The 17,254-nt window shown below is 48.1% G+C and overlaps 1 protein-coding gene across 1 annotated transcript; it reads left to right on the top strand.

Annotated features, from left to right (window-relative positions):
• Window positions 1-17: 17 nt before the first annotated feature.
• On the top strand, window positions 18-15,570 carry LOC125715312 (glutamate dehydrogenase, mitochondrial). Its single transcript, XM_048986628.1, has 13 exons — window positions 18-626; window positions 4,436-4,516; window positions 4,634-4,689; window positions 5,713-5,776; window positions 6,138-6,232; window positions 9,479-9,658; window positions 10,698-10,835; window positions 11,347-11,484; window positions 11,629-11,709; window positions 12,450-12,573; window positions 13,556-13,647; window positions 13,897-13,959; window positions 14,438-15,570. Exons 1-13 carry the CDS (start codon window positions 227-229, stop codon window positions 14,555-14,557), a joined length of 1,632 nt encoding a protein of 543 aa, XP_048842585.1. The 5' UTR covers window positions 18-226; the 3' UTR covers window positions 14,558-15,570.
• Window positions 15,571-17,254: the final 1,684 nt, after the last annotated feature.

The following is a 17,254-nucleotide window of genomic DNA, read 5'->3' as shown; positions in this document are numbered from 1 at the left end:
GCGCCACTGCAGTCCGTCGCCTGCTTTTTAAAGCCAGCGGACTGCATGTACGCTGTCAGGTTTATGTTGGGTGGGATTCGGTAGGGAGTTGTCATTGTCTCCTTTCATATATATATTTTTTTTCGCATTGCCCCTCCATTCCCTCTTTCAGTCCACGTTACTGTCATACCAGTTCGCGTTTTATTTCTTCATTTTTAAGCCATTTAGTTACCTCCTTTCATTCAGAATGTACAGGTATTTAGGCGAGCTGCTGACTCGTGGAGCCAGCGGCACGCTGGCCTCTGGATGCGCCGACTCCATCCTGCCGGCTTCCGCGTCTTTGATGCGGGTGCGTTGCTACAGCGAAGCCGTAGGAGAGAAGGAAGACGACCCCAACTTTTTTAAAATGGTAGAGGGCTTCTTCGACCGTGGCGCCTCCATCGTGGAAAACAAGCTGGTGGAGGACCTGAAGAGCAGAGAGACGCCGGAGCAGAAGAGGCATCGGGTGCGGGGCATCCTGAGGATCATTAAGCCGTGTAACCACGTCCTCAGCGTGTCGTTCCCCATCAAGCGGGACAACGGCGAGTGGGAAGTGATCGAGGGCTACCGGGCCCAGCACAGCCAGCACCGGACGCCGTGTAAAGGAGGTGAGCCGGTCCCTGTCAGCGGACGGGCGGCGATGAGTCCGCGAGGGTCCCGCGAGCCTCCTCTGGCGCAGGCGCTTTATGCGTCGCTAGCACGAAATGTAACGGCTTGTTGACTGTTCTTGCTACCGGGTTACCGGTTAATAAGGATAAGCACGTTAGCCGTAACTCAGTGCCCGCTAGCCAGCCCCCACTCAGGAAATAAAGAAGCAGACAATAATCAAACAAAAATAGCTGGTTTACTGGTTGCGAGTGTAACGATGGCGACCGGCTCGTTTATTCGTAACAGTATGCGCTCCTGTCCCTGCGGCTTTGCGGCCCGAACCGGCGTGTAATTCCAATTTAACCAACCATAAACGTGGGTCCTGGGGTTAACCGGTTATTTTACTTGAGCGGCTATTAATGTCTGCTGTTGATAATCGTTTGGGAAAGGCGGTGTGCGAAATGGAAATGCTCCTGGACGCGCTGTGCAGCGACACGTAACGTGTCACGTAGTTGTACACTGACCCGGCCTGAGTGCCCTTCTGGGTGACCTGTCACGGGAATTTATGCGGGTCTCTCACCTGTAAAATAACAGGTGACCCTGGCTATGTTCTCGACACAGCCGGGCCTTGGATCTGGCAGCCGTAAATGTGCTGAAATAACATTTTGATACGCGTCAGGATCCGTGTGATGCATGAATAACTGTAGCAGACATGCTGCATAGTTAAGGACACATACTTTAAAATCGCAAGCAGATGGATCTTCGTCTCCAGGTCAAACTATGCATGATTCATGTGTAAAAGGGAAAAATTCAGCCCTTATGCCTTATTATGTGTCTGACTTCCACCTACGATAGCCTTTCTGCCTATATGCACTTTAAAAACACTTCTGTCTAACTTAAACTGTTACCTGAGGGTTCTTTTCTATTGGAGGCAATGAAAGAACTGGTTTGGATGAATCTTTACTATATCTATTCAAATCAGTCCAATTTTATTTCGCAGGTCTAGGTAAGTAGTGGGTCTAAGGACAGGACACTGGGCAGGAATGGCTGAAAAGGGCTGAGTAGTTGCATGTCTGAAACATTGAGCAAGACAGGGCCAGCTGTCAGGTGGGCTGTTGGTGTGGGGGTGTGTCCTATGAGCCGAGAACGAGTCCCCACATGCCTCTGTACATCAGGCCACTCGAACTTCAGCTGAATTTTTCAGCCTTTTGGGCAGGGGTGAAATAGCCCCCTGCCCAACTTTATATATTGACATTTGTTGTTAGTTGATTAATTTATATTGTTTTATTTAGCAACTTCTACAGTTGAAAAGGGCGTCTGCAAACAAGAGAAGCATGAAAAGTGATGCATTTATTGTTTTAAATTTAATGCAGCTTAATCCTCGTGTGGTGTCAGCCTGTGAGTTTGGCATTTCTTAAAAGGCCCACACTGTACCTCCCTCTACCCAGATCTGAGTAACCAGTAACTGACAGGCCTCAAAGCCACCCAGATTCTTTTAATCCAAGTTTCAGGTTTTGAATAAGGTTTGAATACGTCACATGCAATTGAAATCCGAAAGTCATCATTCTATAAATTTGTTCTTGCATGCTTAAAGACAAATCAAACAAAACTCGTCATTCCAGGCTTGTTGAGTTTCAAACAGATGGGATTTGTGGTGTTGAAGATATGGCTTACAAAACAGCTTAGAAGAATTGAGATGGCACATTGCCTTGGAGATTGAGACACAGATATATTGACAGTTAATGCCACCATTCTGCAGATGTCTCGCTGTCCGTCTATACGGCCACCCACTCCTGGAAGTGTAAGGGCAGAGTTTCCTCGTACTTTTGTAGTGATGGAGGAACCTCCGGGTAGCGACTTTGTCCTTGCATGACACTTCCTTGGGGCTCATGTCACTCAGTAAGCAGGCATGTGCAGCTCCATTCCTGCCATGTGCTTCCTGCCTAAAGCAATTGGTGGCTTAACCTAGATGCCTGGTGCAACAAAATTTGAGTACAAGTATACCAGTCATGGTCAATGGGCATGGTATAATAAAACTCCTTTTTTTATTGCTTTGTGTCATTTCTTGCCTCGTGAATTTCAACTGAGTGATAAAACATTGTTTCTGCTCAGATGAAGAAATGAAAGTTGCCTCTGTGCCGGGTGAGACGCCCGACCTCGTGCTCTGAAGTTTCAGTCTTCCATTCCCACCCAGCCATCCGGACAGAGGCAGTTCGTAACTAGTCTCACATCTCAGAATCCTCCTCATATCAGAGCCGCAGCTATATATTCCACTAACGACTACAGCAATATTTACTGTTTTATAGTAAACATTTGCTTGCCTGAGGCCCAGACTGCAGTGTGTTTGACGGAGCGGGCAGCATTTGGTCATCCTCTTCCTGAAGCTGGTGCGCTCCGAGGTTCATTGTCTTCAGCATGGCTTTGAGCTGCCTGGATAATATGCACATTTATTTATTTAATGGACACATTAGTCCAAGTGATTTATGGGCGAGAATCGCAGAGCAGGGTTAGCCTGCGTCCCTGGAAAAAGTGGGGTTTTGCTCAAGAGCCCTATAGGGCCATTATTTTGTCAGCCACAGAGTCCTGACCTGCAAAGCCACACACCGCCCCCTACAGTTTAGGAATGGGGATTACCCTCCGCCCAAGGGGTGGAGGCTCATAACACCATCCCTTTCCTCATATACAGTTGTTTTATTTTTTAATCACTTGTCTCTTCTGTTTTCAATAAAGCAATAAGTACATGCAATCTGAATAAACACCATACTTGCAGTGTTTGTGGGGTGTTCTCATAAACCCATTCTGAGCGTCGGCAGAATGGGGCTGCAGAGCAGCAGCACGTGTGCGATGTTTAATAAGCCTCGCTCTTTTGGCAGGTCTGTATGCAGGGGTTCCACTCTGCAGCGGGAGACACTAATTAAAACGGGCAGTTGTTGGCCAGCAGGAGAAGACCGAACCAATCATCTTCTAATCGACTGGACGTCTGAGCCCAAAGTGAAAGTTTATATCCAGCAAGCTCGGGGCAGCCTGTGTCTGTTTCCTTTTATAATTAAATCAAGTCATATTAAAAATGGCAATTAATTGTCCTGGGGTTTGATCACACCCATTACCTGCATTAAGGTTTGGCTGATGCAGCCAAGGTGAATGTCTGCCTGTACTTTACATGTGCTTTAGGTCAGCGCTCGCTGGAATTGTTCCCTCCCCCTTTTATCAGTTTGGCATTCTGACTTGTTCAGTGATCTGGAAGAGGCCAACTTTGCTGGACATGTTAAGCAAAACCCTAGTAGCTCAAGGAGTGCTGTGGGTGGGACTGGCTCACAGTTGTAGTAAACATCAAAGGTCACAAGGTCGTTTCAAAGCTTATTAAAGCTTATCTGAGCTTGATAGCATTTGTGTGCGCACATTTTCAGTGGTGCGTTTTTAACAAGACCCTTCAGCAGTAAAAATGAGGTCATAGCAAATGTTTTTATCAGGAGAGGTTAATAAATGAAAAAAGGATTTACGTGTATCTGAATATTTAAGAAGTTGTTTTATACTTGGAGACCTGATTACTTCCTGGTGTATCAAACGCAGAATAGTGGCCAAGGTTTGGAGTGGGATGGTCCTGTATTTCAAAACAGAAGGTGGTGGACCTCAGCCCAGGAGATGTATAGGCTGACTATGTAGAGTATGAAATGCGGCATGTAGCCTACTGTCCCTCCTGGGATTAAAACCCATAATGCCCTGGTCTATTGAGCTATCGCTTCTCTTACTTGATGCTACTTAATGTCATGAAGCTTCATATTGGGAAAATGATCACCAATCACTCCTTTCTTCACCGTTGCCACCTCAGGTATCCGATACAGCACGGATGTCTCCGTGGATGAGGTGAAAGCCCTGGCCTCTCTGATGACGTACAAGTGTGCAGTCGTGGGTAAGATCCTTCGTCTCTCCCTTGGGCGTTGTGAAATCACAGTGTTTATAAACTGCTCTGCAGTGCTCTGTAGCTCTGTAGTCTGTTTCGCCTTACACACTGAGTCTTCCATTTCAGATGTGCCATTTGGTGGAGCCAAGGCGGGAGTAAAAATTAACCCCAGGAATTACTCTGTAAGTTTCGGGTGTGACCTTCAGAACCGCCTGTGGGAGTTACACTGTCTTTTTTCCATTTGCTACATTTTCTCTGCATTAACCTATCCTGTCTTGTGTTGTGTGTGCATGCAGTGGAGATGTGCTTGCTGGCTGAATGTATGAAGTTCATCTCCAAGCCATCTTTTTGTGGCTGTCACTGTATACCAAGCAGAGGTTTTAGCGGCAATCCTGGCATTTGTGTAGTTCATGCTACAAGTGCATTTTCTTTTTAGTCTCAACAGCAAGCTCTAAAAATTAGTTATTGTCCTCATTTTGTATGTCCTGCATTGGGTTTTCTTCCCACTGGTGGGTCAGCAGTTCCAGTCCTGTTCCTTGGTGGCACTGGATCCATCTTGTGCTCCTGTTTGATTGCTATTCCTGAAGTGATGAATGCTGGTGTTTTCTATTTACTATGTCCCTCAAGCATGCTAGTAGAGATTAAATAAGTCAGAAAACCACCTGAGTATTGAGAGGGAGATTTAAATGAAATAATTTCATTTATTTCACTGGTGTGTGTTTTCTTAATACTGCACAGCATGTTATTTTTGTTCAGTTGTGAGCTTGCTGGATAGGAAATTGAGAGACCCATTTGCATGCATCATAAGCCCGCAAATAGTGTCCTTGTTGTTTAGTTAGTCGGCCGTATGCTTTCTGCTTAATTGCTGTGTGTCCACAGTGCACAGGAAATAGTTCATTTCCGCAGCTGTCGCTGCTTCCTGTGGCCGGCACGCTAACACATACTGATTGGTGGCTGGTCTTTCCTTGTCCTTGGACAGAGAACAGCCGAGTTGTCAGTTGGCTGCCAGTCCCGGGGCACTCTGGGCCTGGCCTCTCTGAGCAGGCGCCATGCGGTGCCTCGCCACTTCGCTGCATTTTTGTAGCTCTGTCACAGACACAGTGTTTGAAAATTTAGAGTGACATCTAACATGTGATGGTTTTTCAATCCAAAATGGCATGTAACTTTGACATCTAATAAGAATGTTTGCCATTCATCCCATACAGGACAATGAGCTGGAAAAAATCACCAGGAGATTCACCATCGAGCTGGCCAAGAAGGGCTTCATTGGTGCGTGCTCCCACCTCAGTCTGACTGACCGAAGACCCCTGACCCCATTTTTCAAGCCAGTCCTATTTGCCTAAACACATAGCTATCAGACCTTTTTATGCGCTGTGGACACAGAGGGCCAGTGTTCTGTGCGAGTTAGCCTGGCTTTTCAGATGATTTCCCCCTTCCTACGCTCAAAGCGAGGAGCCTCTCAAACTGCTCCTGTCAGCCTGTGTGTATAATTAGTCCCAAACTAGCTTGGGAGGTTGGAGGAGAAGATATGGGGAAGGATCCTCAAGTGTCTGGGCTCTCAGGCTGTTAGCAAATGTGCCACTGTCGCACTTCCTGTGTTGTGATGTTCTGTGTGTTTTTCTTTCTGCAGGGCCTGGCATCGACGTCCCCGCCCCCGACATGAGCACGGGCGAGAGGGAGATGTCTTGGATCGCCGACACGTATGCAAACACAATTGCCCACGGTGTAAGTCACCACCAGCAGACTCCCAAATGCCACTGAACATACTCACTGCAGATGAGATGGTAACGTTTGTGTGGCACGTTTCAGTGGTGAGCCCGCAGTGGGGTTCTCACTGCAGATGAGATGGTAACGTTTGTGTGACGTGTTTCAGTGGCGAGCCCACAGTGGGGTTCTCACTGCAGATGAGATGGTAACGTTTGTGTGGCGTGTTTCAGTGGCGAGCCCACAGTGGGGTTCTCACTGCAGATGAGATGGTAATGTTTGTGTGGCATGTTTCAGTGGCGAGTCCACAGTGGGGTTCTCACTGCAGATAAGATGGTAATGTTTGTGTGGCATGTTTCAGTGGCGAGCCCACAGTGGGGTTCTCACTGCAGATAAGATGGTAATGTTTGTGTGGCGCGTTTCAGTGGCGAGCCCACAGTGGGGTTCTCACTGCAGATAAGATGGTGATGTTTGTGTGGTGCATTTCAGTGGCGAGCCCACAGTGGGGTTCTCACTGCAGATAAGATGGTAATGTTTGTGTGGCACGTTTCAGTGGCGAGCCCACAGTGGGGTTCTCACTGCAGATAAGATGGTGATGTTTGTGTGGTGCATTTCAGTGGCGAGTCCACAGTGGGGTTCTCACTGCAGATGAGATGGTAACGTTTGTGTGGCATGTTTCAGTGGTGAGCCCACAGTGGGGTTCTCACTGCAGATGAGATGGTAATGTTTGTGTGGCATGTTTCAGTGGCGAGCCCACAGTGGGGTTCTCACTGCAGATGAGATGGTAACGTTTGTGTGGCGTGTTTCAGTGGTGAGTCCGCAGTGGGGTTCTCACTGCAGATAAGATGGTGATGTTTGTGTGGCGTGTTTCAGTGGCGAGCCCACAGTGGGGTTCTCACTGCAGATGAGATGGTAACGTTTGTGTGGCGTGTTTCAGTGGCGAGCCCACAGTGGGGTTCTCACTGCAGATGAGATGGTAACGTTTGTGTGGCGTGTTTCAGTGGCGAGCCCACAGTGGGGTAAATAGCTGCTGGGATGAGAAGTGGCTTTATCACCAGCCACGTTTGGGGCTGGCACACTCCCCTCTGGACCCGACTTCCTTGGGGGATGAGAAACGCTCATTAAAAAAGACAAGGATTAAGTGTGAGAAAAGGAATGCTAATCAGGGCAGTGACCTGGGGGGGAGGGCAGCACCGCGGCCCCCGTCTGCCTCTGTGAACTGCCCAGCATTCAGGACTCTTCTGAGGTGTGCATTGAAGGTTTTCCGTACAGGAGAAAGCCAATCGTCAGGGGCTTTGGTAGGGTGAGCATTACAGAACATAGGGAAGGGTTTTTATTTCAGAATGCTGTGGTTTATTTAACTTTATCTATCCAGAGAATGTGAAATGAAAACTCACAGAGAGGAAAGGCCTTCATCACTGACTCAGTCTAACCTAGACTGATTTGTGTTGACGTTTTCATCAGCCGCTGTGTGATACTGCTTACCGTACCTGCTGGCCTGTTTCGGATTCCCTCCCCGAATGTCGCCTGTCATGCCGCTACCTATTTGGGGTCATACAGCAGCGTACCAGAGTCTTGCAGCCATGACATCTTACTACCCTCCCCCCCCCCCCCCGCCAATCCCCTTAAAGTTGTGCCATCTGCCCTCCTGGGTCTCAGGTTAAGGTCAGAAGTACAGCAGAGACAGAAGGTCAGGATGGCACTGGAGTCTTTGGGGTTCCACACCTCCCAGTAGCAGAACCTCAGTCGCAGAAGTCCACCTTAAAGAAGGAGCAGGCCAAATGATTAAACAATGAAGATAATGTTCATTATGAGCAATGCTAGTGACAGTGCTGGCTTTTAAGCACAGCAGAAGAGTGGGGGGGGGGGGTGGCGGTGGGCATGTGAACAGAACCGTCCCTATTCTGGGAATCACTTTGCCAGGCACCAGCTGCGGGGGGGGGGGGGGGGCCAGAGCGCAGCAGGGGCTCACGTTACCGTAACGCACTTTCCTGTCGTGCCGCTTTAATGCTCGTAACGGGTTCAGTGGCTTGGATTGTAAGGGGGGATTTTAAGGAAGCCGTGCTCTCTCTCAAAGTGCTTATCGAGAGACTTTAATTGTCTTTATTTCTGCACGGTCGTGTTACCATGGCAGCCAAGGAAGTTTGGTCTGGATTGCGGGGAATTGATGTTGGTCACATTGTTCCCATAGTCACAGGGGCTTGGGGGTGGGGGGTGTGGCTGGAGGGGGGTGAAAGGGAACAGAGGACAGATTTTCTTTTAAAGAATATTCCTCCTTTCTCAGTAATTATGTAGCTAATGCTTTTCAGCCACCTAACAGTAAAAACATGAGTATGCCACATCACATAGTGCATTACATTGCATTTTCCTTAATGTTTTTTTGTTCTTTTGCACAATGGAAGCCCAAACTGTGATGTAACAGTTGACTGTTTAACTTGGAAAAAGTACTTTTTCATGTGTGGGGTACCCCGCCCTGTTGGGGGCTGGGCGATGGCTACAGTTGGCTTTCAGGCATTCGTGTTAAAAGCCTGCCCATGAGGCTGACCTCTGAGAGGATGTTAAAGGGGTCTGATTGGATAGGAAAGGGCTTGTCTGTCTCACGGGGTGAATCATGAGCGAGGGGGTGCTTTCTGTAAGAGAGACTTGCTTTTGTTGACTCTGCCGGCGAGGAGCGTGAGAGTGGACACACCGTCCCTCTCCGCTGGTGTTGGATGACGCCCGCCTTTGCCGCGGCTCCTCGGGGGACTCTGGAGGGACCGTGGCAGACACACAAAGTGTTTTTGTGAGGCCTGGAAAGCAGGCCAGGCGTGAGCTTGTGCTGGAGCCCCAGGCCTGACTGCTCGTAGATTTAAGCAAAAGAGAAAATAATCTGTGGGCAAGCGAGGCTTTGATGGTAATATTGTGACTGATGTACGTACTGCAGTGTCTGCTTTTGAGAATAATCATCAAGGTTCCTGACTGGCCATAGCAGGCAGCCAGAAGCATAGCCTCTAATCCAGCCAATCCCACGTGTTTTGGCCATCTGACTCCGCCATGTCAGCTGGTCATAGCATAGCAGTACCGCCTGTCTACCATGTGATAGGCCCTTTAGCCCAGCTTGACTTAATCGGCCTTATTTGTCGCTCACCCTCTTCATTGCTGAAAATGACTGCCTTTTTTCCTCTGTCCCAAACAGCTATAAGTGGTCTGAATTTAGAACTCTGAAGTGTATTTTAAACGTTAATTCAATGCCAGGTGTGTCACGTCGTTCCCTGTGCTTTTCCACAGGACATCAACGCTCACGCTTGCGTCACAGGCAAGCCCATCAGTCAGGGAGGGATCCATGGCAGGATCTCGGCCACCGGCCGCGGAGTCTTCCACGGCATCGAGAACTTCATCAACGAGGCATCATACATGGGCATGGTGGGCCTGACACCTGGCTTTGCGGACAAAACGTTTATCATTCAGGTTTGTGGCATCTCCCCCCCCCCCCCCCCCCCACATTGCACTGACACCAATCGCAGAATCGTACGGAACAAAATGAAGCATCTCGTGACAAGTAACAAGCATCAGGAACCATTGACATCATTCTAACTGCATTATGATGAAAGTGCAGGGTTTGTGGCTTTGTAATGAGATCCATTACAGCTTTACACTAAAGTACATTGGGACAGCGAAGTAATTTATGATATTTGTAAGCATTGTGACGTCACAGAACCAGCTGATGTCATCAGGAGAGAGGATGATTAATTTGTATTTCATAAAAATCATCGCGGCGCTAAAATGAAGTGATTCTTCAAAGGAAGAAATAGCTGGTGTGAATTAAAGGAAGCAGTGGAACAGAAGCGGTGCTATGGTTTGCCTGTAACAGGGACTGACAGCTTCACTTGGTAACAGGACCTGACCAGTCTGATTACCCGCATCCTGTGTGAAGCACTGCATCAAAGCGCTCATGTGACTGGGAGGGCCTCTTCTGTCCCACCCCCACTCTGAGTGCCAGTCTATATTTATCTGCTTGTCAAATATGTGGGGGCGTGTTGCAATGTGCTGACGTCATCCCCGGGTTTCAGGGGTCACATTAGTGTGAGTCGGCTGGTGTAGATTACTGGTAGCCTGCACACGTGCACAAACGCACTCACTCCCGGAGGTCGCGTAGCTGGGGGGGGATGGCGAGGATAAGTTCATGGTCTCCCAACCAGGTGTTTACTGTGTTGAGGGTGTTTACTGCTTTGAGATGGGGGTGTTCACTGTGCACACAGAAAGTGTGAGTGACGTGACAGCAGAGTCTCATGTTTCATTTATAAACACAAAATATGTTCACGGTGTTTCACAGGGTGGTCTGCTGTGGAGTGGTCTGTTCCTGCTTTGTAACCGGGGGGGGCAAACGAATGGGAGGGCTATGAAAATCTTTACTAGACAGAAGCCCATGATTGACTGCAGCCTTATTTTTTGCCTTTTTAACCTGATATAAGGACTGATAAACGTTGTCACGCCTCTCCCCCTGCAGGGATTCGGCAACGTGGGCCTGCACTCCATGCGCTACTTGCACCGCTATGGTGCCAAGTGTGTTGGTGTTGGTGAGGTGGATGGCAACATCTGGAACCCCGATGGCATCGACCCCAAAGAGCTGGAGGACTACAAACTGGTGAGATCTGTGTGTGGGGCTATGTTTGCTGGGACTACTATGAGGCATCCTTCTAACTCTGAAACCGCATGGCTCCAGAAATGTTACTGTCCTGTGGACCCATGCACAGTTTTAAGCATTCAGCTCTCGATCTCGTTTTCTTCAGTATAGGCAACCTATGTGAAATCTGGAGTTAGGGTGCCCCCTAGGGAAGTGGCAGGTGTACTGCAGTCAGTCCAATTTCAACCTACAGCTTTGTTCTTCTCTGTTGATTCTTTGCACCTGATCCAATTTCGTGGTTTGTCCATAATCTGGATGCAGCAGAATATATCGATAGTGTGTTAAAAGGCTCATCTGTGTGGCTGACAGACGCTATTCCTCATTAGAAGTCAATGATTACATACATTTTACATTTACTTGTTTAGCAAATGCTTTTTTTCCAAAGCAACATACAATTGAGAAAGCTGGGTTAAGATCCAGGGCCTTGCTCAAGGACCCAAGAGTGAGATCAGTTTTTGTCGCTATTCCACAGCAACATGGTACCATTGTGGGCTTCCCCAACGCCAAGCCCTACGAGGGCAACATCCTGGAGGCCGACTGCGATATCCTGATCCCGGCGGCCAGCGAGAAACAGCTCACCAGGAAGAACGCACACAACATCAAGGCCAAGGTCTGACGGGGTGCTGCGGCTGGCGTGAGGTTTATGTGTCCTCTGTCCTGTTGGAGTAGTCGGTGGATGGACGGTGGATTTATGTAACAATGTATCTAACAACAACAGTCATGTTATCAATGTTGGGGGGGGTGCTGGCTACAGATTATTGCGGAAGGAGCTAACGGGCCCACAACCCCCGACGCTGATAAGATCTTCCTGGAGAGGAACATCATGGTCATTCCGGTAAGAACGAGTAATTTCCCCCTTCCTCTGCTTCAGCGGTGTCTGAAACCCACTTAGCTGGGTTGCAAAAGGGCCTAAAACGTGTGAATTGAGTTGTCCAAAGAAAAATGTGGAACAGTGTTTGTGCGTGTCTATCTGAGAGCATGTGTGCCTGTGGGTACCTTCCTTTGGATATTTGATTCGGCCTGCACAAGCAGTACAAGGTCTGGAACACCCTGCTAACCTCATTAGCTTTCAGAAGCATGGCAGGAGGATTCTGCTGTAGCACCGTAACCGGCTCAGTGCCTCCAATCCGCTGCCCCAGAGGTTCTTGGGAAAGTTATTCTGATCTGTGACCCGTCCGGTGCCCCAGGTCCCACATCACCGTGAGGAGCCAAAGCTTGGTGCTCCTGGTCAGGCTTGGAAGGTTTAATGACTGTTGCCTGCCTTTTCTTTATGGTGTGGGGCACGCTGCTTCAGAGGGGCCTTTCCATTGTGATACAGTCTGAAATCCTCTCTGCGGGATCCACCAGGTGGCGCCTGGTGAACTTAACATGCGACGCAGATACTCCAATAAGCGGACGTCAGAATGTGCTTCCTGACGCTGCGCTGCATACATATGTGTCGCAGCTTAATGTCAGTGTGTGACACCTTTGGGAATAACCCAGCTGCTCTCATTTGCCAGAACAGACTCTTGTGTTGGGCTGTGGGCCGGCACATTTGTGTGTGTGCTTCTCCATGCCATGTCCTGTGGTCGGCAGGACATGTACCTGAATGCGGGGGGGGTGACTGTCTCCTACTTTGAGTGGCTGAAGAACCTGAACCACGTGAGCTACGGCCGACTGACCTTCAAGTACGAGAGGGACTCCAACTACCACCTGCTCAGTGAGTTTGCGCACCATTCGACCAAAAGACTGACTGCGCCATCCACTCTCACCCAACATCTTCAACCCTTTGAGGAGAAAACAGTCGGACATCGCACGTACATGGCATAGCAATTGCATGAACTCAAACACTAACAGTTGAAGCCTGTCAGTACAATTTTTAGATTTAGGAATACTTTTATTGTAGTACATCTGTTCAGCCACAAGGTGGCGAGTGACTTCAACAATCACAGCTCCCGGCAGGAAGCTATAGCGTTTGCGCTTTGTCACATTGAATTGATTCCCTTGCACCTGGCTTGAGCGGCTCTCCTGATTCTCCTTTGTTCTTTTGCATAAAATCTAAACCGTTATATGCACTATAGTGGCATATTTTTCTGCCTCAACACAGGGCTTTAAGCGGACGTGCACCGCGACATCTGCAGCGCGGTAAATATCTGCTTCCTGTAGGTCCCTAGTGGCTGTGACGGATGGGGAGGCTGTAACGTTAGTGCAGCCCCTGGGCATGTTTTTTTCTTTTGACTGCCAACTGCACACTGGGGGGGCGGGGGGGGGCACCATCTCATCCACATCCTGGAAGGGATGGTTCTAACACCAGCCAGCCCGGTGATAATCGAATGCTCAGGAATATGCGATAACTTTTGTTCGAAATATAGCGAAGTGAGGTTAGACGGTTGATGGGTGTGTGTGTTGGGTTGAGTGACCGACACACCCTCTCAAACAGTTAATACTGTTCATATTGCAGAAGTGCAGTAAGTAGCACTAAAGAGATCCAATAATGACGCCGTGATTAATCTTTTTTTTTACCATCATTCGTCCTTTTTTTCCTGTCGTTTTGTAGACTAGTTCAGAAACAAGTGGCTGTTTTCCTGTGGAATGCCGTTTGGCTCGCGCAACAAAGGCAGTTTTCCATCGCTGAAAAAAATAACCAAAATCGTGCCAACTACACACCAGCCATGGCCACTTCCTATTTATCCTCCCCGCAGTGTCCGTCCAGGAGAGCATGGAGAGGAAGTTTGGGAAGCAAGGCGGACCCATACCCATCGTGCCCACAGCTGACTTCCAGGCCAGAGTGGCGGTGAGTAACTGGTGATCACTGTTCGCTGGACATAAAAGGTGCCCTACGCAGAGGCATGCTTTGTGTTGGGGACCTGCAGTCGTTAGTGTTCCCACAAATCAGCCCTAGAATAGCAGATCATTAATTTGCACCAAAATTTGCATCTTTGCCAGTTGGCCACTTCAGTGTGGTCACTGCAGAGCCAGTGGAGTTGCCGGGGTCTTGAGCGCGACCTTTGCACTGACAAGCTCGATCTCTGTCCGCCACCAGGGCGCCTCCGAGAAGGACATCGTGCACTCTGGCCTTGCCTACACCATGGAGAGGTCTGCCAGGGTAAGCGGCTGATCAGTACATCCAGAAGCTTCTAGGGCTCCCACACATAAACGGGTGATGGATTGTGCCATAACTAGCTGCTGTCACATCATTTTTTCTAATGATTTAATGCATGAAGTTGCAGTGTTATTTGGCAGTTAAATGAGGATCTGACAAGTTTGCGGAGTATTTTGCTGCTTGGGGACAGGGCGTCGCACCGATAAACTTGGTGTGTTCACCCTGGCCTCTGGCTCCAGTGACTCACTGGGCCTGGTATGTTGGGAGCTTCCTCTGTCTGCCTGATGGGCTGAGGCTGGGGGAGGGGCTGGGGGTGGCTTCTGACACTATAAATAACAACGAAACAACCCACTGTGCTGCTAGGCCAGCGTGTCCAAGGAGGTTTTAAAAGCACAGAGGCTCAAACAAACGAAACTGCAACTTGAGCCGAAGGCGCGTGACCGAGATCCGTTGCTAATTCCGTTACTCTTCCCCATGCTAGCAAATCATGCGCACAGCCAGCAAGTACAACCTGGGGCTGGACCTGAGGACAGCCGCGTACGTCAATGCCATCGAGAAGGTCTTCAAGGTGTACAACGAGGCTGGCCTGACCTTCACATAGGCTGTCCCCCCCCCCCCCCCCCCCCCAAAACCCAAGTTTCCATATCAGTCTCTGCTCTTCTGTCGGCTTGTAAAACCTCCATCCACGCCTCGATTGCTTCTCCGTCAAAAGCGTGCTTTGCGAAAACATGTTGGGCAGGTGCCATGCCGTTAACAGACCACACGGTGCCAGCCTGAGGTCCGTCTGTCTGCGTTTGACTTCCTCTGAGGTTAGACTGTGGGAGTTTGCCGTCCTAGTTTCACAAACCCAGGCACGCTACATCTGCACGACACAAACCGCATCTTACCGCTTTGCTCTCGGCTCCTGGCAACCATGTCGTATTTCAGTGCCCACTTTCATTTTAGCGCCAAAAGGTTTAGGGCTTTTAAGGCTCTGCCACAGTAGCCCAAGTGTCCAAATGAGTTGAGTTGCTGTATTATGCACCTGTACATTTATAAATCAGCTATTTCTGTTAGATGTTTTTGTGAAGTCAATTCCGAACAGGACATTTAAACGGTAGGGTGTTTGTGAACAGGTTGTTTCTTCTTTACTGAGGTCCTGTCCTGTCTTACATGTCATGATTTTGTTTTGTTTTATACTGCATTTCGTTTTCGTCCCTCAAAGCCCCTTCAAAATTCCAGCCTTCTCAGGTTTTAAAGGCAGGGCTTTTCGCTCTCTTGTAACCTTAGCTCTTAAAAGTTGGAGGTTCAACCCTTCAAGCTAAACTAGCACATTTGTGTTTGTATTGGAATGTCAGTTGAGGCAGCTACAGATGTAAATACCAGAGACTTTGTTCGAACGTCAGGCATTTTGGCATCTTAAGCTCCACGAGGGCCATTTTCTCCACCCTGTTTTGGTTAAATTTAATTTATTTTCATGGAAGAGAGATGAGAAGATTCTATAAGGAATACATTTGGGAACAATGACTCATATCCCCGTATCCCCTACTTGGTCATATGAGACTCGATTTGGACTCCTTGGGGAAATTTTATCGTTGCCTGTTTTCTTGAAAACAAATAAAATTGCAACAACAATTCAGCTGTTATCTTTGCCGGTTGTCTCACCCATAAGTTGTGTTGTGGAAAACAAGTGTCTCCCTTCTTCCAGTGAAGTGAAAAGAATTTTAGAAAACATGGATCAAAGAGCATAAAAAAGCACATGAAACTGGACCACAAGGACCAAGGAAGAGAGCGGAACAGCCCTCAGCTGCCGTATATGCAGCCAGAGATGGTTAAGACCACATGAAAATAACCATGTAAAAGTGGCTTTTATTTTAATTTTACATTGAAATTGCAACAGTTATCCAGCCTACCTGATGGGAATTGCGGCTTGACGGTAAAAGGAGGTTTAAGAAGCCAGTATATAGTCTATACAGTATATACGCTAGGACCCGGATTTGGGTATGTCACGTTTAGTATGAAAATCCCGCGATCAGCCGAGCAGCTTCTTGCCGAAGGATATGGCCGAATCCGCCGCCTTGTCCTTGGCCGCGTCGGAGATGGCTTTTTCTGCGGCGTTGCTCAGTATGTCGCACAAGCCTGTGGGTTCTGAAATTTACAGATCGCTCGTAATTACGTTAGATACATATTAAGGCATGTGGCGCAAAACACTTAAATAGTACGCAGGGCTGATTGGTCACCCACCCGTCTTCGGCGGCTCCGGCGGCGGCTCGGGCTGCTTCTGCTGCTGCTTCCCCCCGGTTCCGATCAGCTGCCCAACCTTCTCCTTTGCTACACCGGCTGAAACATTTTAAATATCCCGAACAGATTATGCAGTTCTAAGATAGGGAAACTTTGCAAAACCGTAAAGAGATAGAACAGCATAATTTGTTTTCATTACTCAGTGCAGGACAAAATCTGCAGACCTGTCACGGTGATTATAGCGGTCCGGCTTAGAAACATTGACCAGTTAATTGCATTATAAAACCCCAAGATCTAATTTTGTAACCGGGAAAAAAACAGAAGATTTAATCTGAGCGTAACGACTGAAATTATACCCGACAGATTTGTGCGCTCTTCCAAGCAATAAGGTTTTATATGACAGAGAATAAAATCAGACTCAGTCATTTAATACGGACACAGGAAACCCCCGAAAGAGAGAGTGAGAGCGGTCGGGGATTTTTCTTTGCCACTAAAATTAATATTTAAAAGCGTGTCTTTATTCCGCTGCACTCTACCGATAGCGGTTTGAAGATGAATAGATGGGTATTTTATAATATATCATTAGAACTGGATAATTGTCCGTGTTACATGCATTACTAGATTACTGTAGATTTCTGCATTTTGGCTACTTTATGAAAACATATCCAACAACTTGCTGAGTGCCTTACAGAAACGGCAAATATATAGTGAATTGGAGTGTTGCCGTGTGTTCAGCGGGTGCAACTGGGTACAACAACCTGTGGGACAGACTGTCAGCAGCCGAAAGATGCGCCGCAAACGCGCCCCCCCCGGTAGCCAAAACTCAGTCGAATATTCACGAAAAAGATGCGGGGGACACGCCCACAACAGCCGAACATTTACGCTTGCTTGAAGTTTTAAAAAACTTGCCTAAGAGCAGCACAAGTCAATGCGATAGTTCATTTGTTAGAAACTTTCTGTGCTTAATTTTTTTTGTAAATGTCGAAGCAATTTGTATGCAAATAGTTTTACTACGAAAAACTACTTGACTTAAGTGTATTCAAGACAGAAGTATACAACAAAACATTAACTTAATCAT

This window comes from Brienomyrus brachyistius, chromosome 20 (genome assembly GCF_023856365.1).
Source record: "Brienomyrus brachyistius isolate T26 chromosome 20, BBRACH_0.4, whole genome shotgun sequence".
NCBI classification, from domain to species: domain Eukaryota; kingdom Metazoa; phylum Chordata; class Actinopteri; order Osteoglossiformes; family Mormyridae; genus Brienomyrus; species Brienomyrus brachyistius.
This window is presented reverse-complemented; position numbering and strand designations above follow the sequence as displayed.

Excerpts from the sequence above, each read along its gene's own strand:
- LOC125715312 (XM_048986628.1), top strand. The coding sequence starts at position 227 with ATGTACAGGTATTTAGGCGAGCTGCTGACTCGTGGAGCCAGCGGCACG. Across the intron at positions 10,836-11,346 it reads AGCTGGAGGACTACAAACTG|CAACATGGTACCATTGTGGG; the intron begins GTGAGATCTGTG and ends GCTATTCCACAG. Across the intron at positions 11,710-12,449 it reads GGAACATCATGGTCATTCCG|GACATGTACCTGAATGCGGG; the intron begins GTAAGAACGAGT and ends TGTGGTCGGCAG.